The following is a 19,755-nucleotide window of genomic DNA, read 5'->3' on the forward strand; positions in this document are numbered from 1 at the left end:
GACTGGAAGTCGTAAAAATACTGGAAAATAGGAAAAGTCGAATTCTACATTTGTTGAAGGCGGCAGTAGAATATGAGGACAATTATTACTAGGATAGATGGATATATTTTTTTATAGTTTTGTTTTTTTTTTTATTTCAATTTATATAATTGTTTTAAGGAAATAGCTGAAAAGCTACAACGAGCCACACTCCATACCAGTAGGTGGCGGTAATTGACTGGGAAGTTTCTTGCCAACCTTCATAAAAACACTGAAAGAAGGCGGAGAAGAAGAAGAAGGCGGAGAAGAAGAAGAAGGCGGAGAAGAAGAAGAAGGCGGAGAAGAAGAAGAAGGCGGAGAAGAAGAAGAAGGCGGAGAAGAAGAAGAAGGCGGAAAAGAAGAAGGCGGAGAAGAAGAAGAAGAAGGCGGAGAAGAAGAAGAAGAAGGCGGAGAAGAAGAAGGCGGAGAAGAAGAAGAAGAAGGCGGAGAAGAAGAAGAAGAAGGCGGAGAAGAAGAAGACGGAGGAGAAGAAGAAGAAGGAGGAGAAGAAGAAGGCGGAGGAGAAGAAGAAGAACGCGGAGGAGAAGAAGAAGAAGAAGGCGGAGAAGAAGAAGAAAGGCGGAGAAGAAGAAGAAGAAGCAGGCGGAGAAGAAGAAGAAGAAGCAGGCGGAGAAGAAGAAGAAGAACGCGGAGGAGAAGAAGAAGAAGGCGGAGAAGAAGAAGAAAAAGGCGGAGAAGACGAAGAAGAAGAAGAAGGCGGAGAAGAAGAAGAAGCAGGCGGAGAAGAAGAAGAAGGCGGGACGAGGCTCGACCGCGCTTCAGCAGATCAAATTTGAATTTGGACCGAATGTTGGGAATCCTCGACGCTTGACGCCCCCGATCACGACTTTCGTGGCCGAAAAACGTCACTCGTGCCATCTTCGCGTCCGGTTGGAGTCGTCTCGTGCACGTGGAAGCTTCTCGGCCTAGCCTAGCTTAGCCTAGCCTAGCTTGCTAACAAAGAGACGCGTTTGTGATCAAAACAAATCAAGCGGGAGGTAAAGTGTTCTTCTTTCCGGCACCTACCGGTAAGGAGTGGGGACCACAAGATCGAATACTGACACTAAAATGTACTTTCAACATACACGCATCAAATACCAGCAACTCGATTCTACCAGCTGTGTTTGTCTGAGATATAGAAATGATACCCGGGAACAATTATTTTCTAAATCGTTATTATTATTTGAATTCTGAATTCTGCAAAATGTTCAAACAAAATTTCTCTCACTGTGTTAGGAATGTGTTGTCTTCTTTTTGTCTCATGTCTCGTACAATGCCTAATTACAAGTTCGACGGTTTCCGCTTATTGACTTTGGTGATTTTGCCATTTGAGATAATGCACTGTTTCACCTACAATGTAATAATGTCCTCCATCTTTTTCTTGTTGCGATTGATGTCAGATTCTCATCCCTCCCAACCTATTGCGGAAATGTGCGCGAGGAGGACAGCGGAGTACGAGGAGGAACTTCGGGGCCCGAAAGAGGAGGAGGAGCCAAAAGGTCAACGACCGGTCGCCGCGTTCGATCTGCGGCCTCCGACTGTGCCGCGCGGAGCAGGTTGGCTCACTTGTTGCATTAATATAACATCATTAACATCCAATAATGTGTACTATGTGGGTCTGATAGGGGCGGAGCTAGCCCGAGCGCGCCTACATTAGGACGGCAGCGGTCCCCGTCCCCGGTGTGGTGGCGATCAAAACGAGTCTATAATGTGTATATAAATGAGAGGCCATCAAAATGAATCACGATAGGATATAAGATTTAAAAAAATCGAACGGATCTGTGGATAGATAAATTAAAACAAAAAAACAAAAATAAAAGCACTCCAGGGAAGTGGAGCCTCGCGCGCACTTGAATATCGGACGCTTGATGCCACCTCTCGTCACCTCCGCCACCTTGGTGTATATGGGGATGCCGGGCGGGTCCTGGATGCAGGCCACGTGCTAGCGCTGCGTGTCCCAGATGTGCCAAGTCCTGGCCTGGGCGAGGAGAGCCGTGCCCATCGTATCCTTGGCCTCCCAGAAGTGGTCCAGCACCTCCCGGATGAGCCGCTCCGTCTCCTCGGCCCCTCTGGTGCGGCGACGGCAGTGTCGGGCCAGCTCCCTGGTCGAAAGAGTGACCGGTCGGCCGCTTGGCCCGTCTCAGCAGGTTTCTGTCCTCGGCGTCCCACTCGAAGATGGCCAGGGACAGCCTGTCCATGAAGGGACCGTAGAGGATGTGGACGTCTGTGGTCACCCCCCTGGCGAAGCGCCGCATGAGGTGCCACACGTCCAGCCGCGCCATCAGATCCTTCCAATCGCCGACCTAAGGCACGTGGGAAAAGAGAGAGCGTTAGAGTGGGACGCGAAAGAGCCTGCGCGCCGAAGAATCAATTTCACCTACCTTGCCCTTCCCGGTGGCGCAGCAGCAGTCGCGGTCCACGTACAGAAGATGAGGCAGGGCCTGTCCCGCATCGGTCCGCTCGACAGCCCTTCGCCCTCGGCGACAGTGAGCACGGACATGAGCACCTGCCCGTGCTCGTTGCCCACGTTGGTGACCCAGGCGGCGGTTCCGGCGGCCGCCCCCGCAAGCTTCTTGGCCATCTGTAAGAGCAAAGGCACGGGGTGAGTGTCAGCAGCGGGTGGCGTGGCGGCAATGGAAACGACGCGCACCCTCGGACGACTACGTACCTTCTTGGTGGAGTCCATCTTCAGCAAGCTCCCGAAGACCGACGCGATGCGGTCCTTGTTCTCAGGAAGGTGTGGAATCACCGCCCTGACGAAGGCGGGCAGAAACCAGACTGTGCGGGGCACAGGGCGCATGCACCCTAGAACGCCGGTGGGAACACCCAGCTGCTCCACCACTGAGAGGTACTCCCAACTGGGCCTCAGCCACTCCAAGGTGTGCCCCTCCTGGATTTTCCGTCGCAGGCTGGTGACGGAGTTGCCCAACGAGCGTTCCTTCAGCCTGTGCACCACCTTCAAGTCGCAGGCCAACCTAGCGGGAAGCAAAGTGATGCGGCGATGTGCGAGGCTGAGCCGACGACCACCGCTCGCTCGGTTCCTTTCTTACTTGTACGTGAGGACGGCCGGGAACTTCAGCTGTTGGTACATGCTCATCTGCTGGATGATGGCTTCTTCCCAGGCCGAGTACTTCCGGCGGCAGCCGTCGCACTCCAGGTAGTACCAATCTTGGAGGTCCAGCACCCGCCGCACGGTCCGGTACAGCCCGCCTCCGGTCAGCCGGAGCCGGCAGTGGGGGCAGGCCAGCTTCAACCCCCACATCTTGTGCGGCGCTCAGACTACGCAGTAGAGACATTAAATTCACTCACGCTGAGACTCGACTTCTGCGGCGGCTTCCGGTAGCTGCTGGTCAGACGGCTCACCCTCTCCTGTAAAGTGTCAACAATCATTTTTAATAATGATGACGGTCTCTATGATGACCACGTTTACCTGCGTTGTACTTGGCCTGTCTGTCTGGGCCCAGGATGTACTGTTGGAAGGAGTGCAACCGCGAGCCCTGGAACACCTTGGTCTTCCTCATCCGTGCCACGTATCTAGGATAGGATCATTTCATTGAACCTAACCTCCCTCATTTTGGTGAATGACATTTTTCACAGGCAATAAGACTACTTCGGATCGATGCTACTCGCCGGGGGAGTTGTACAGGAAGCGATAGGTCTCATGGCGGTACTCCCCGAACCCCGGCAGCTTGTCATCCATCTCCCTGACCACCGGCGCGCCCATGAGCATCATGCGGTTGCGGACGGCCAGGGACATGTCCGGGAACAGGATGCCAGCAGGGCGTCTTTGTTCCGAGCCGGGGGCGACTGTGACGTGTCTCCGCCGTCCCGCTCCTTCTGGTGAGAGGCCAGGATGGAGCAGGCGTAGCCCACGTCATTGCTCAGCAGCCACTTGAAGGTCCGGCCCCGGTACTGACCAAACTGGAGCGCACGCTCGCTGAGCACCAGCTGCCAGCACCCGGGGTCTCCTCCACCCTGGACCACACAAGCCTACATGCTCTTTTTAGGGAGTCCAGTCAGAAGACCATTACAATAGTCAAGTCTACTTGAGAGAAAATTATGGATGAGCTAATCCTGGTCTGCTTGACACATGCGAGCCTTCACTCTGGATATGTTCTTCAGATGGTAGAAGGCAGTTTTAGTCCTTGATATGATATGACTGTTGCAAGTCAGGTCGGAATCTATCAGAACACCAAGGTTTCGGACTTGGTCTTTGGTTTTTAAAGAGCGTGACTCCGGGTATTTACTAACAGCACTTCTCGTCATTGCCAAAAACAACTATCTCAGTTTTGTTGTGGTTGAAGTTCTTACTGATGATTTCAGAAAAGTGTTGCTGTCGAGATCCATCAGTGTGGAAAAGGTTAAAAAGCCGTTTCTCAAGCTTTGGGAATCCAAGCGAATCACAGTGAGAGCAGTTATCCACAAATGGTGACATCGTAGAACAGTGGTGAACCTTCCCAGGGGTGGCCGGCCGACCAAAATTACCCCAAAAGCGCAACGGGGACTCATCCAATATGTCACAGAAGACGCCACAGCAACATCCAAAGAACTGCAGGCCTCACTTGGCTCAGTTCAGGTCAGTGTTCATGACTCCGCCATAAGAGAAAGAGAAAGCATGGCAGAGTTCCAAGACGAAAACCACTGCTGAGGAAAAAGGTTCATCTCAATTTTGCCAGACGCCATCTTGATTATCCCCAAGACTTTTGGGAAAATACTCTGTGGTCTGAAGAGACAAAAGTTGAACTTTTTGGAAGGTGTGCGTCCCATTCTGGCGTAAAAGTAACATGATATTTCCGAAAAAGATCATCATCCCAACAGATGTCATTTCTGAATATTACTCATACGCGAGTGCATCGGCCTGAGGTTCCGCCTGTGCGCTCGGGACCTGCGTTTGGGTAAAATCTTCCGCCGCTTATGCTGTTCAGAAGTAACAGTACTTTTCCTCCGTTACAATGATCGAAATGTCGCTTGCTACTTTAATTCATCAATTATTGCTTATTTAGCAAATATTTAGCACATGAGCATTGGGCGCTGTTTGCGCCAATCCAATTTAAGTGCTAGTGACGTTTAAGTCTAGTTCACCAGTCAAATAGCACTTTTATGGACAGAATTTCCTGGCGCAGCCGAGGCACAGAGGGGGTCCAGTTTGGTGGCCTCAGTATTCCATCTCTGCTTTTTTGCAGATGATGTGGTTCCGTTGGCTTCATCGGGCCATGAGCTCCAACTCTCACTGGAGCGGTTCACAGCTGAGTGTGAAGCGGGTGGGATGAGAATCGGCACCTCCAAATCTGAGACCATGGTCCTCAGTCGGAAAAGGGTGGAGTGCCCTTTCCGGGTCGGGGATGAGATCCTTTCCTAAGTGGAGGAGTTCAAATATCTTGGGGTCTTGGTCGCGAGTGAGGGAAGAATGGAACAGGAGAGCGACAGGCAGATCGATGCAGCGTCTGCAGTGATGCTGACATTGTATCGGTCCGATGTGGTAAAGAAGGAGCTAAGCCGAAAGGTGAGCTGGTGAGCTGATCCGGGGATGTCCCACCGGTAGGAGACCCCGGGGTCGCCCCAGGAGACGCTGGAGTGACTACGTCTCTCGGCTTGCCTGGGAACGCCTCGGGATCCCCTCGGAAGAGCTGGAAGGAGTGGCTGGGGAGAGGAAAGTCTGGGCTTCCCTGCCCCCGGGTTGCGGGGGCAGTAGTTTTAGCAGATATCATGATATCCCATAATAGCACATGTTGAATTCAGGGTCCATCCATTTTTCCATACCGCTTATCCTCGCAAGGTTTGCGGGCATGCTGGAGCCTATCCCAGCTATCTTTGGGCGAGAGGCGACCAATCACTCTCACATTCACACCTATGGGCAATTGAGTCTTCAGTCAACCAACCATGCATGTTTTTGGGATGTGCAGAACAAGATAAAAACAGGTGCAGCGATAATGTTGTGTTTTTATGAACTTTATTATTTTACACTTCTTGTTGTTGACCTGCCCAATTGTCTTATTTCCAACACATCAAACTCATCTGGCTTTCATATTAACCTGAATTATAAATGTGGATCATTTTATTTATTCATAACATAGATCATTTTACACTTGAGACAATGTGAGTCCCGGGATGCATAGAAACAAGGAGTCCCAACCCGGGAACAACGAGTCCCTGGAACTCATCACGGAATACAGATACAGTAATCCTACGCTATATCACAGTACTTGATTCACGGTCCCGCTATATAGCAGAGTTTTATAAGAGGTGTTACCCTATTTTTTTTTCGTGTTTGTCCAATATTTGTGTGTTATCCATTGCTCTTCTCTCTCAGTATATTATGAGAGAGACGTTGTTGTTGTTGACCTGGCCAATTTCATTATTTACAATATCTAAAACTCATCTGGCTTTCACATTAACCTGAAATCTAAATCTAAACCATGTGATGTGTGTGTTTGTCGTCTTGTCAGACATCACTGAAGATCTTCGTACTGAGCGGCAGGAGGCAGAGCCCCCTCACATTAAAGAGGAAGTGGAGAACGAAGAGGTCCACCAGATCAAAGAGGAAGAGGAGCCCATTTCGATTAACAAAGAAGAGGAACAAGCGTGGCCCCGCATCAAACGGGAAGAGGAGGAGAGCAGCAAGTTTCCATCGACTGGTGTCCCTTTGAAGAGTGAAGATGATGGTCAAAGTGAGGAGAGAAGAGGGGCGGAGCCTCCAAGCAGCAGCTCAAGTCGACACATGGCAACAGAAGGTGATGGAGAAGACCACTGTGGAGGATCAGAAGCAGACGGACTCTTAGCTCCACTGTCAGATGGCGACGACGTGACGTCACACTCTCCTCACACTGATGATGACGACAACAAACAATGGAAATGTTCTCAGTGTGGGAAAAGATTTGCTTATAAGTATATTTTGAAACAACATGTGAGAACCCACACTGGTGAGAAACCTTTTTCCTGCTCAGTTTGTGGTCAAAGATTCCGTCATAAGAACACCTTAATAATACACATAAGAACCCACACTGGTGAGAAACCGTTTTCCTGCTCAGTTTGCGGTCAAAGGTTCTCTGAGAATGGACACTTAAAAATACACACCAGAACCCACACTGGTGAAAAACCTTTTTCCTGCTCAGTTTGTGGTCAAAGATTCCCTCATAAGGGAACCTTGAAAATACACACCAGAACCCACACTGGTGAAAAACCTTATTCCTGCTCAGTTTGTGGTCAAAGATTCCGTCATAAGAAATCCTTAACAATACACACAAGAACCCACACTGGTGAGAAACCCTTTGCCTGCCCAGAGTGTGGTCAAAGGTTCTCCGCAAAGGGAAGCTTAAAAATGCATGCAAGAACCCACACTGGAGAGAGAGCTTTTGCCTGTTCAGATTGTGGTAAAACATTCACTCGGAAGGGAAGTTTAAAAAAACACACAAGAACCCACACCGGTGAGAAACCTTTTTCCTGCTCAGTTTGTGGTAGAAGATTCACTCGGAAGGAATATTTAAAACAACACACAAGAACCCACACCGGTGAGAAGCCTTTTTCCTGCTCAGTTTGTAGTAGAAGATTCACTCACAATGAATATTTGAAACAACACACAAGAACCCACACTGGTGAGAAACCTTTTTCCTGCTCAGTTTGTGATAAAAGATTCACTCAGAAGGGAGATTTAATAAAACACACAAGAACACATACCGGTGAGAAACGTTATTCCTGCTCAGTTTGTGGTCAGAGATTCTCTCATAAGGATGGGGTTAAGACACACACGTGTGCTGGCGAGCGCAGCAGTGATCAATAAGCTTTTAATGAAAACGTAAATGTTTTATATAAAAAAGTAATTCCTATTTTACAGACTTCCCAAAATCTCCATTCTTGTGTTCTGTGTACCAGCTTTTTCAGAATCAGAATCATCTTTATTGGCCAAGTATGTCCAAGAAAACACACAAGGAATTTGTCTCCGGTAGTTGGAGCCGCTCTTGTACGACAACAGACGGTCGATTGACAGAGAACACTTTGGAGACAGAAAGACATTGACAAAAAAAAAAAACAGTCACTGAGCAGTAAAGGGTATCTATCTTGTATCTTGTATCTATCTTGTTGTCCATATTTTCTAAAAGCCTCCCGCGGGCAAGTGTTGAGAATTAGCACTGTTGCCAAAATACTTAAAAGGAGTAGTTAATGGTGAGAACATGGGCACCTATTCCACAGTTCTGGACTCACAAATGTCTGTCTGTCTCAGATTTTGCCCCCCCCACATTTATGTGTCACAGCCTGACACATAAGCAGGCGCCGTTTCCCTTTCCTCATTGAACGTCAATGCTTTCCACGGTGTCCGTTTTGCCCGTATTAGAGTGTCTGTGTGTATTTTGTAGACAATAATAAGTGAAAATAGTGACAGTGAATATATATTTGTAAAACTTGTCTAAAAAAAAAATGCAGCGTTGAAATGCCTCCTTGAGGAAAGAAGACAGCCACGTCATCCCACATGATGTAAATTTTGCAGATTCATTTCCTCATACGTCAGCTCAATTTTGAATTGGTTGCACCACATAACGTATAGTATACGTCTATATGTGTGAAAAGATCAAATGTATGTATAGATCACAAAGACGTTTCTGTAGGCGGCATTGTGTGACAGACGTGGACTTTGGCTGGCTGTCATAACGTCAGGTGACCCATGACGAGGGTCTCCCGGCGAAACCCTTTACGTCGCCTAATGTCCCAAAAGTGCAGCTGCTCCGATTTGATCTTATCTGATCCGTAAAATCTCAAATATTGGGCCGATCATTGTAATCGTTCCAGAGGTTCCATGAGTCAAGATGTCCTCATAAATTGTGGTGATGATTGACAGTTTTGGGACATTAAGCCACGTTTCGTAGGTTCATGCGTGACACTTGCAAGGATCTGGCACTCGCCCGCTGTGTATGATTTTAATGATGACACCCTAATAAATTTGTGATTTTTCACCACATTAAATGCATGATTGAACATAATTTTGGGGTACTAGCTGTTGTTCTTGTGATATATGACAGAAATTAAAGACAGAATACACAGACAGATATTTTATATGGCATAATCTGCAGTTTGAATAAACCGTTACTCGATCAGAATCTGCCGAGTAAATCTAACGTTTGTGTGTCTTACAAATGAACTCTTTGACCCCTCTTTCAAATGAGGCCCCACGTGTGAAAAATCTGCTCGACAAAAACAGGAATAATTTTGGTTCAAAATGTCTGCCAGTATCCGTTTGCATTGCCAACAGATGGTTCACTTTTGAGGACTCGTTGCCTCAAAATCGTCTCGAGTTTTTCCACCCGTTTCACACTCGACACCAGACCCGGGGAATCGATGGTATGCGTATGACGTGACCGCAGACGGATGTCCAAATGTTTGGAGATCTGTATTCAAGCCAACCATTTTTTCTTTGAGGTTCTACATCAAAGGACTTCCTTCAGCCATTTGTACGTTTATTCGGGTTTTCCTTCTCCGCCCAGACAGCAACCTGTCTTGGGTTCACAACAGGCGTCCCGGTCTGCAAAGAGGACTGTTTTGCATCTGATAAGATAAGGGTACCGGGTGTGAGCTTAGCTAGACTGTGAGGCGCCAGCAGGCGGGTGGGGTTCCAAATATGGTCAGGAGGAACGGCCATCTTCCGGGTGCTCACAGGGATCTATTATACCAGGAGATTGAGGAGCTCAAAACCATTTTGGAGTTCACGCACCAACAAGTAAGAGTGCTAAAAGAAGACAATGCTGGACTTCAGTCAGCCATGAAAGCGATGACAACGGAGGTAGAAGTTCTCAAGAAAGAAAACAACAACAACCAATTCGAGAAGCGATGCTGGACTTAAAAACCTCATCTTTTCTGGAATTTCCAAGAGTACACACGATAATCCAGAGGCTCAACAAAAAAAAACTTCGTCGACAGCGCTGAAAATCCCGAGGGAGACAACGTCACCTTCCACCGAGTACACAGGCTCGGAGGACCGTGAGCAATCATCCAATCATCGCCAAATGTGAACATTTCCAGCAGAAAGTCTTTGTCTGAAAGTCTCACTGGTTGTGGACAAACTAAACATCCATCCATCCATTTTCAACACTGCTTATCCTGGTTAGGGTCACGGGGCGCTGGAGCCTATCCCAGCTGACTTCGGGCGAAAGGCGGACCACGCCCCGAACTGGTCGCCAGTCAGTCGCAGGGCACATGTAGACACGGACGACCATTCGCACTCACATTCACACCGTCACTGAGTGGGAACTGAACCCACGCTGCCCGCACCAAAGTCAGGCGAGTGGACCACGACACCATCAGTGACTCAAACTATACATGGACGTTCAAATGTTCCGCAATTCCAAAGTCACCCCTTGGCTCTTCTAATAGATGAGTATTCTTTTGTTTTGTTTTTGAATTTATTTGTATTTGTTATTTTATTTTTTTATTATTTTATTCATCGGCCTCATCAAGGACGGTGACGAGTCTGCATATCGACAGGAAGCGGAGCGGCTGGAGCGGCTGGAGCTGCGGTGCGGCCGACACAACCTGCAGCTGAACACGCTCAAGACTGTAGAGATGATCGTGGACTTCAGGAGGCATCCGTCGCCACAGCTGCCCCTCACGTTGTCCAGCTGCCTTGTGTCAACCGTCGAGACCTTCAAGTTCCTGGGAATCACAGTCTCTCAGGACCTGAAGTTGGTGACCAACATCAACTCCGTCCTCAAAAAGGCCCAGCGGAGAATGTACTTCCTGCGGCTTCTGAGAAAGCACGGCCTGCCACGGGAGCTGCTGAGACCGTTCTACGCAGCGGTCGTCGAATCGGTCCTGTGTTCTTCCGTCACAGTCTGGTTTGGCGCTGCTACAAAAAAGGACAAACTCCGACTGCAACGGACAATCAAAACTGCTGAAAGGATTGTCGGTACCCCCCTACCCACCCTTGAGGACTCGCACGCTGCCAGAACTAAGACAAGAGCGTGCAAAATCCTCTCGGACCCGCCGCACCCCGGTCACCGGCTCTTCCGGCTCCTTCCCTCAGGTAGGCGCTACCGATTAATGCAAACTAGAACAAGCAGACATTCCGACAGCTTCTTCCCTCTTGCGATCAACTTCTTAAACACCTGACCTCCAATTCCATGACAACATGCTGGCAATTATTTTTGACTTGAGTTCGTTGTCACATTTCTGTGGGGCCAATGATGTATTACTCGTGCACTCACTGTAGTTGTCTCGCCGTGCTGCACTATTTGCATATAGTGGCCACTCATGCCAGAGTAGCATCTGCACCATTTGCACAATCGACTGAGTAGTATCTGTAACATTTGCACAATCAACATTGTCCCAGATTATCGCACGACTAGTCACTTTAAAATTCATACATTTCTTGAAGTCTCGCCGCCCTTTGCACAACGGTCATTGCACTGGACTATTGCAATATTAGTCATTCGAACTGCTCGAAGTGCTCGAGGACTCTGCATCTTTTTGCACAATTGTCAAAAAAATTCAAAATAAAATAAAAATAATGTACCGGCATTAGCAGATAACTAGCAACCCTTTACTGCTCAGTGACTATTTTTTTTGTCAATGTCTTTCTGTCTCCAAAGTGTTCTCTGTCAATTGACTGCCTGTTGTCATACTAAAGCGGCTCCAACTACCGGAGACAAATTCCTTGTGTGGTTTTTTTGGACATACTTGGCAAATAAAGATGATTCCGATTCTGATTCTGATTCTTTTACCTGTCCTGTTCAGCTGTGTGTCCTTGCAGAATGGTGGATCTTTCTGCCTTTGTGCTGGAACAGTTTTGCTGTGCAACAGGGGACTTTGAAATACTCCTGAATAAATAAATATTTAGAAAAATTATTCTGATGTTTATTGAAAATGCAACCAGACAGAAAAGGGTTTTGGGGGGGGACAGACAAGGGGATCAGGGGTGAAAACCACATCAGAACAATAGTGAGACAGATTATTATTATTATTATTATTATTATTATTATTGCACTCTCCACTCACTGACATGGTTAATTTTTGTTTTTACTTATCTTTCTCTTGAGAACTTCTTTTTCCATTCTTTATGGCACCCCATAAATAACTTTAATGATATTCTCATTAAAATGATTGAATTTTAATGAGAATATTTGTGATGAAACATTATAGACATTCTTCTAGGAAAGGATTCAGAAATCAGATTAGGATAACAATAATAACGATATTCAGTATCTCAGAAAAACAAAGCTGATAGAATTTAGTTGCTGGATCTCAAACGCGTCTCTTTGTTAGCAAGCTAAGCTAAACTAAGCTAGGCTAGGCTAGGCCGAGCAGCTTCAAGGTGCACGAGACGACTCCAACCGGACACGAAGATTGCTCGAATGATGTTTTCGTGAGATGTATTACCCATGATCCTTTGGGACAGAACTATTCCAAGCGACAGAACAGCGCCTGGAGCCCAGTGAGGGCTGTCAAGACAACGAGGAGGCTGCAGGCGGCTTGATGACGGCCGGCTCCATCTTCACCGTCTGGCCGCCCTCGGTCGGAGAGTGCGTGCGTGGCACGCGCCGTGAGTGGCCAGCCAAAACACGAGACTCGGGACAAGGAGGAGGTGATCTACTTCTTCTGACTGAATTAAAAAAGCAACACAAAGCAAGTCTGGTGAAGGATGTGATTATTTTGGATTATGTCCAGAAGTGATAGAACACATTGTGTTAGCTTATACCAAAACTTCACATCGATCAGCGGCGAGGCCAGCCCTATTTTGCCTCTCCTATGAAGTCGTCCGTGGAAAAAAAAGTGAACAAAAGTGTATTCCATCCATCCATTTTCTACCGCTTATCCGAGGTCGGGTCGCGGGGGCAGTCGCTTTAGCAGGGACGCCCAGACTTCCCTCTCCCCAGCCACTTCATCCAGCTCTTCCAGGGGGATCCCGAGGCGCTCCCAGGCCAGCCGAAGGACGTAGTCTCTCTGGCGTGTCCTGGGTCGTCCCCGAGGTCTCCTCCCGCTGGGACGTGCCCGGAACACCTCACCGAACACCTCACCTCACCTCACTTGAACTCCTCCACTTGGGGCAGGATCTCATCCCCGACCCGGAGAGGGCACGCCGCCCTTTTCCGGCTGAGGACCATGGCTTCAATATTTATTTTATAAAATCCCCCCAAAATATGAAGTGGAGAGTGACATGAGTGTCGCTTTTCAGCACCACACAAGATGTGAGCATCAAAGCGGTTGAAGCGGTAAACTGTTATTAAATGTTGATTCATAATAATCACACCGTTCACCACGCTCTGCTTGCATAGTGATGCTTTTTGAAAAAGTCAGAAGAAGTGTATCACCTCCCTACTTCCGGTGCTGCGCTCCAAAATAAGAGCGAAAACTTCACCACAGTGTCCATAGTTTCTGATGACGCAGCACGACTTTCTGCCTTCTGAGGAACTGAGAAGTCTGGCCATTGAGTACTTCCGTTGTCCCGAGTCTCGTGTTTGGGCTTGCCACTTTTGGCGCTGTTCTGTTCTGTCGCTTGAAATAGTTCCGCCCCCAAAGGATCATGGGTAATACGGCTCCTTTCACATCTCGCGATGCCGCGGCGAGGCTCGAATGCGCTTCAGCAAATCTTGCCGAATTTGGGACCGAATGTTGGGAATCCTCGACGCTTGACGCAACCTGATCGCGACTTTAGCGGACGAAAACGTCATTCGTGCCATCTTCGCGTCCGGTTGGAGTCGCCTCGTGCACCTTGAAGCTGCTCGGCCTAGCGTAGCTTAGCCTAGCTTAGCTTGCTAACAAAGAGACGGCAGGTGAAGTGTTCACTTTAAAAAAAAAAAGAAACTCCAACAACTAAATTCTACCAGCTTTGTTTTTCTGAGATACTTAAAAAAATATTGCTTTGTAAATTGTCCTTTTTGTTCTTATTATCCTCATCTGATTTCTGAATCCTTTCGTAGAAGAATGTCTGCCATGTTTCTGTCTCGTCCCTCCGACGCAGAGCGGAAAATGTGCGCGAGGGGGACGGCGGAGTACGACGAGGAACTTCGGGGCCCGAAAGAGGACGAGGGGCCAAAAGGTCAACGACCGGACGCTGCGGTCGATCTGCGGCCTCCAACAGGTGGGCTCACTTGTCGCAAGCATCCTAACTTTATTGATATTCCTGTTTTTATTTACAGGCCCCATTTGCTGATGCATTTAACAGAACATTATTAACATCCAATAATGTGTGCTGTGTGGGTCTGCGGCAGGGGCGGATAAAAGGTTTGTCGTCCCTTTGCCTAAATGTTGTACACATCAAGAAGGACCTTGGCGATGATTGGACGATTGCTCGCGGTCCTCCTCGTCTGTGTACTCGGCGGAAGGTGATGTTGGCGAGTGTCTCCTTCGGGATTTTCAGCGCTGTCGAAAGTTTTTTTTTTTAGTTGAGCCTCTGGATTATCAGGTGTACTCTTAGGAATGCCAGAAAAGATGAGGTTATCCCGCATGCCTGTCAAGTCCAGCATCCAGCCAACCGTTTTCTGGAGCCTATCCCAGCTGTCATCGGGCAGGAGGCGGGGTCCACCCTGAACTGGTTGCCAGCCAATCGCAGGGCACAAACGAACAAACAACCATTCGCACTCACATTCACACCTACGGCCAATTTAGAGTTGTCAATTATGTTTTTAGGATGTGGGAGGAAACCGGAGAAAACCCACGCGGGCACGGGGAGAACATGCAAACTCCACACAGGCGGGGCCGGGGATTGAACCCCGGTCCTCAGAACTGTGAGGCAGATGCAAGTCCAGGAGTTTTGTTATTGTTTTCTTTCTTGAGAACTTTTACCTCCGTTGTCATCGCTTTCATGGCTGACTGAAGTCCAGCATTGTCTTCTTTTAGCTCTCTGACTTGTTGGTGCGTGAACTCCAAGATGGTGCATAGGCACAAACAACAGTCAGGACCCGTCCCCCCCCCACCCGAAAGGGGAGGGAGGCTACCCTCTCGTCCACCGGGGTGAACCCCAACGTACGTGCGCCAAGCCGAGGGGCAATAAGTGTACCCACACCTGCTCGGTACTCCAGAGTGGAAGAGAGTCCAACCCCTCTCAAGAGGACTGGTACCAGAGCCCAAACTGTGCGTAGAGGCGAGTCCGACTATATCTTGTCGGAACTTCTCGACCTCACACACCAGCTCGGGCTCCTTCCCTGCCAGAGAGGTGACATTCCACGTCCCTAGAGCCAGCTTCTGTAGCCGGGGATCGGATCGCCAAGGTCCCCGCCTTCGGCCAGCACCCAGCTCGCACTGCACCCGACCCCTATGGCCCCTCCCACAGGTGGTGAGCCCACGGGAAGGGGGTGCCCGGCCAGGCCCCATGGGTGCAGGCCTGGCTCCAGAGGGGGACCACAGTGACCCGCGTCCGGGCAAGGGAAAACCAAGTCCTCATAAGGGGTCTTTGAGCCGTGCTATCAGTCACGCGGAGGAACATGGGAATCGAGCAGCCGCGAGAGAATTCAAGATCAACGAATCCACGGTTCGCAAGGGGAGGAAGCAGGAAAACGAGCTTCGCCAAGCCAAGAAGACGAAGCTGAGTTTACGAACTTTACGAACGGCGATGTTGGGATGAATGCAGTGAGGCTTTATAAAATTAGTTTGAACTGTATATTTTTGAATTTACGTCTGAAATTATGCTTACAAGAGGCCACTGTTACATAAAAAACCTACACAGAAAAATTTGCAAGTGCCAAACCGGAGTCCACTGCATTACCTTTATTGATACTTGTTTTTATGAATTTTGTTTGACGCTTTTTCACATTTTATTGTTGTTGACTTGCCCAATTTTATTTCCAATACATCAAACTCCTCAGGCGTTCACATTAACCTCAAATAGAAATCTAAACCATAATACATGACAAAGTCACAACATGAGAAAAGATTTCCCAAAACATGTCTGTCTTCTTGTGTCTTGCAGATATCACTGAAGATCTTCGTACTGAGAAGCAGGGTCCAGAGCCCCCTCGCATTAAAGAGGAAGTGGAGGACAAAGAGGTCCACCACATCAAAGAGGAAGAGGAGCCCATTTCGATTAAAAAAGAGGAGGAAGAAACATGGGCCCACATCAAAAAGGAAGAGGAGGAGATCGCCACCAAGTGTCCATCGACTGGTGTCCCTTTGAAGAGTGAAGCTGCAGGTCACAGTGAGGAGACCAGAGGGGCGGAGCCTCCGAGCACCAGCTCAAGTCAACCCATGACAACAGAAGGTGATGGAGACCACTGTGGAGGATCACCAGCAGACGGACTCTTAGCTCCGCTGTCAGATAGTGACGACGCGACGTCACGCTCTCCTCACACCGATGATGATGGTCACACCGAAAACAAACGGTGGAAATGTTCTCAGTGTGGGAAAACACTTGCCAACAAGAGCATTTTGAAGCAACACGTGAGAACGCACACTGGAGAAAAACGGTTTTCCTGCTCAGTTTGCGGCAAAAGATTCACTCAGAAAGGAAGTTTAAAAAAGCACACAATAACCCACACCGGTGAGAAACCGTTTTCCTGTTCAGTTTGCGGTCAAAGATTCAATCAGAAGGGAAACTTAAAAAAACACACACGAACCCACAGTGGTGAGAAACCTTTTTCCTGCGACGTTTGTGGTCAAAGATTCTCTGTCAAGGGAAAATTAGAAATACACACGAGAACACACACCGGTGAGAAACCTTTTTCCTGCTCAGTTTGTGGTCAAAGATTCTCTGTCAAGGGAAACCTAAGAAGTCACACGAGAACCCACACTGGAGAGAAACCTTTTTCTTGCACAGTTTGTGGCCAAAGATTCTCTGAAAAGGGAAGTTTAAAAATACACACAAGAACCCACACTGGTGAGAAACCTTTTTCCTGCACAGTTTGTGGCCAAAGATTCTCTGTGAGGGGACACTTGACAAGACACACAAAAACCCACACTGGTGAGAAACCGTTTTCCTGCTCAGTTTGTGATCAAAGATTCACTCAGAAAGGAAACCTAAGATGTCACGCAAGAAGACACACTGGTGAGAAACCGTTTTCCTGCTCAGATTGTGGCCTAAGATTCTCTGAAAAGGGAAACTTAACAAAACACACAAGAACCCACACTGGTGAGAAACCGTTTTCCTGCGCCGTTTGTGGCCAAAGCTTCTCTGAAAAGGGAAGTTTGACAACGCACACAAGAACGCACACTGGTGAGAAACCGTTTTCCTGCGCCGTTTGTGCTCAACGATTTTATGAAAAGGGACACTTGATAAGACACCGAAAAACCCACAGTGGTGAGAAACCGTTTTCCTGCGCCGTTTGTGGTCAAAGATTCTCTGAAAAGGGAAATTTAATAACGCACACAAGAACGCACACTGGTGAGAAACACTTTTCCTGCGCAGTTTGTGGCCAGAGATTCTCTTATAAGTATCAGGTTCAGACACACAAGTGTGCCGGTGAGAATAGCAGCGATCCTGATGCTTTGAATGAAAATGCAAATGTTTCATCTCAAAAGTAATTCCTAGTAGTTACTGACTTACAAAAAGGTGGAGTTTGGTCAGGATTATTCTGTAAATCGACAGGGACTGGAGACAAAGGACACAACCTGAATCGGGACTTCTCTTTTGCAAAAGGGGGAAGCCGTCGCTCTCTCAGCGCTCCAAAGTCTCCCGACGTCGCCTTCCCCTTTGCTCCTTTTAGAACAGATGGTCAGCCATCGGGCCTGAGTCGTTAATCTTTTTAAATGTAAACATTGTACCACATCCTCAGAATCAGAATCATCTTTATTTGCCAGGGACAAGGAATTTGTCTCCGGTAGTTGGAGCCGCTTTAGTATGACAACAAGACAGTCAATTGACAGAGAACACTTTGGAGACAGAAAGACATTGACAAAAACAAAAACAGTCACTGATCAGCAAAGGGTTGCTAGTTATCTGGTAAGATGCAGAGTCCTCGAGCACTTAGAGCAGTTCGAAAGACTAATATTGCAACAGTCCGGTGCAATGAGCGTTGCGCAAAGGGCGCCGAGACTTCAAGCGAGGAGTGCGGTCATCTGGGACATTGTCGATTGTGCAAATGTTGCCGAATTTGAAGTAAAGTCTAATTTTTCCAGCTATGAGCTCTAGTCATTCTTCCTTTTAGAGCATAAAATCAACTAGACGTGGACGTCGAGTAGTTCAGTCACACTATTTCAGTTCTTGTATGCCTTTGCCACAGTAATAGCATCTGGGCGATTTGCTGTAACAATTTCAAACCCATTTTGAAAACACATCAATCAGAACTCGGCAATATTTGTCTTGCCCTACTTTATTCAATTCAATAAAATCCATATGCACCACTTGAAAAGGAGCCATACTTCGGGGCGACAACGTCGTTAGCTTGCTAACTGCACGCCGGAGTGGTAAATGGGCCTTGTTACGGAACATAAGCACAGCTAACTCACAACTGAGCAGCACAGCCAAACAAAACGACGTCACTTTGTGCCACGAGAGCTGCTCGTCAAGTGGCGGCGGCGTCGCCCGGCCACGGCCCCACATCCTGCGGCTCTGCCTCCATCCACGTCTCCTGGGGTTGAGAGCAGGTCCGTCTCTTGGTGTCATGATCGGGTGCAGGTCGAGGAACAGGGTTGAAGGCCTTGTCTGAGGAGACGGGGTGGAAAAACAGGGAGAAACACAAATCAACCAACAAGACCACATTTGTTTGAGAGGGCAATTTGTAATGATGATTGGAAGCAGCAATGTTGGTGTAACGCAGCGAGGGACACACACCTGGAACGGCCTCGGGCGGTTGCGCCCGGGGGAGGCTGCAGTTGCTGGTGCATGACACAAACAGGTCCATTTAAAAAAATCTATGTCGAAATAAAATGTTATTCAACACCAATCACATCTGACACTGTCACATTTAAACTTAAATGAACACACAAATGTAATGTCCGTGTTTTTTCTCAGTGCCTTTTATACCAAATAAAGCAAGAAAAACGTCGAGCCTTAAAGTCTCTTTATCTTGATTCTCCTCCACTGGCAGCTCTTTGATTTGATTCAATTTGGCGAGTGCACAAAAAAGAGCACATGAACACGTCCTAACATACTGCTGTCATTTGAACCCCTCTGCGATTCATCCAAATTGGACCTACGAAATGTCAACCGCCTCATCCGTATCCGAGAGGGGGATGAATGGAAGACCACTTTCAATACCCCCCCTCGGACACTTCGACTACCTGGTCATGCCGTTCAGCTGGGCCTCCACCACTGCCAGCTGGGCCTCCACCACTGCTAGCTGGGCCTCCACCTCTGCCGGCTGGGCCTCCATCACTGCTACTGCTGGCCGGGCCTCCACCACTGCCGGCTGGGCCTCCACCTCTGCGAGCTGGGCTTCCGCCTCTGCTGGTTGGGCCTCCGCCTCTGCTAGCTGGGCCTCCACCTTAGCTAGCTGGGCCTCCACCACTGCTAGCTGGGCCCCCGCCACTGTTGGCTGGGCCTCCACCACTGCTAGCTGGGCCTCCACCACTGCCAGCTGGGCCTCCACCACTGCTAGCTGGGCCTCCATCACTGCTACTGCTGGAGGTGGAGGCCCAGCCGGCAGTGGTGGAGGCCCGGCCAGCAGTAGCAGTGATGGAGGCCCAGCTAGCAGTGGTGGAGGCCCAGCTGGCAGAGGTGGAGGCCCAGCCGGCAGTGGTGGAGGCCCAGCTAGCAGTGGTGGAGGCCCAGCTAGCAGTGGTGGAGGCCCAGCTAGCTAAGGTGGAGGCCCAGCTAGCAGAGGCGGAGGCCCAACCAGCAGAGGCGGAAGCCCAGCTCGCAGAGGTGGAGGCCCAGCCGGCAGT

General features: G+C 48.7%; 3 protein-coding genes across 12 annotated transcripts in view; 2 read left to right on the forward strand and 1 right to left on the reverse strand.

Annotated features, from left to right (window-relative positions):
* The window catches only part of LOC133473665 (gastrula zinc finger protein XlCGF28.1-like), a 12,257-nt gene extending 1,848 nt beyond the window's left edge, over nucleotides 1-10,409 (forward strand). For 4 of the 6 annotated variants that reach the window (XM_061765254.1, XM_061765258.1, XM_061765256.1 and 1 more), the window contains 2 exons: nucleotides 1,419-1,574; nucleotides 6,465-10,409. In XM_061765254.1, coding sequence (XP_061621238.1) covers nucleotides 1,448-1,574; nucleotides 6,465-7,795 — 1,458 coding nt within the window. In that variant the 5' untranslated portion in view covers nucleotides 1,419-1,447 and the 3' untranslated portion in view covers nucleotides 7,796-10,409. Of the gene's footprint in view, nucleotides 1-616; nucleotides 1,575-6,464 lie in introns of those variants that run through there. The other 2 variants (XM_061765255.1, XM_061765253.1) reach the window with 2 other exon arrangements.
* LOC133473675 (uncharacterized) lies at nucleotides 1,760-12,285 on the reverse strand. Of its 4 annotated transcripts, none has more exons than XM_061765281.1 (6): nucleotides 11,724-12,283; nucleotides 3,449-3,552; nucleotides 3,069-3,387; nucleotides 2,687-2,993; nucleotides 2,400-2,599; nucleotides 1,760-2,321 (listed from the first exon to the last, which is right to left on the reverse strand). In XM_061765281.1, exons 3-6 carry the CDS (start codon nucleotides 3,278-3,280, stop codon nucleotides 2,300-2,302), a joined length of 741 nt encoding a protein of 246 aa, XP_061621265.1. In that variant the 5' UTR covers nucleotides 3,281-3,387; nucleotides 3,449-3,552; nucleotides 11,724-12,283; the 3' UTR covers nucleotides 1,760-2,299. The 4 variants fall into 4 exon arrangements, with proteins under 4 accessions (XP_061621265.1, XP_061621267.1, XP_061621269.1 ...); XM_061765283.1 differs by lacking the exon at nucleotides 11,724-12,283 and adding an exon at nucleotides 3,629-4,986; XM_061765285.1 differs by lacking the exon at nucleotides 3,449-3,552 and having other exon boundaries at nucleotides 3,069-3,297; nucleotides 11,724-12,285.
* A 1,347-nt stretch (nucleotides 12,286-13,632) lies between these two features.
* Nucleotides 13,633-18,919, forward strand: LOC133473666 (gastrula zinc finger protein XlCGF57.1-like). Of its 2 annotated transcripts, none has more exons than XM_061765259.1 (3): nucleotides 13,633-13,772; nucleotides 13,920-14,080; nucleotides 15,908-18,919. In XM_061765259.1, the coding sequence occupies exons 2-3, from the start codon at nucleotides 13,924-13,926 to the stop codon at nucleotides 17,452-17,454; spliced, it is 1,704 nt and encodes a 567-aa protein (XP_061621243.1). In that variant the 5' UTR covers nucleotides 13,633-13,772; nucleotides 13,920-13,923; the 3' UTR covers nucleotides 17,455-18,919. The 2 variants fall into 2 exon arrangements, with proteins under 2 accessions (XP_061621243.1, XP_061621244.1); XM_061765260.1 differs by having other exon boundaries at nucleotides 13,961-14,080.
* Nucleotides 18,920-19,755: the final 836 nt, after the last annotated feature.

Source organism: Phyllopteryx taeniolatus, unplaced genomic scaffold (assembly GCF_024500385.1).
Source record: "Phyllopteryx taeniolatus isolate TA_2022b unplaced genomic scaffold, UOR_Ptae_1.2 contig_34, whole genome shotgun sequence".
Lineage (NCBI taxonomy): Eukaryota > Metazoa > Chordata > Actinopteri > Syngnathiformes > Syngnathidae > Phyllopteryx > Phyllopteryx taeniolatus.

What these genes read in the sequence shown, in the direction of transcription:
- LOC133473675 (XM_061765285.1), bottom strand. Translation starts at nt 3,280, where the DNA reads ATGTGGGGGTTGAAGCTGGCCTGCCCCCACTGCCGGCTCCGGCTGACC. An exon ending in CCGGCCGTCCTCACGTACAA is followed by an intron (nt 2,994 to 3,068) that starts GTAAGAAAGGAA and finishes GCTTCCCGCTAG; the next exon opens with GTTGGCCTGCGACTTGAAGG. An exon ending in AGATGGACTCCACCAAGAAG is followed by an intron (nt 2,600 to 2,686) that starts GTACGTAGTCGT and finishes TTGCTCTTACAG; the next exon opens with ATGGCCAAGAAGCTTGCGGG.
- LOC133473666 (XM_061765259.1), top strand. Translation starts at nt 13,924, where the DNA reads ATGTCTGCCATGTTTCTGTCTCGTCCCTCCGACGCAGAGCGGAAAATG. An exon ending in CGATCTGCGGCCTCCAACAG is followed by an intron (nt 14,081 to 15,907) that starts GTGGGCTCACTT and finishes TGTGTCTTGCAG; the next exon opens with ATATCACTGAAGATCTTCGT.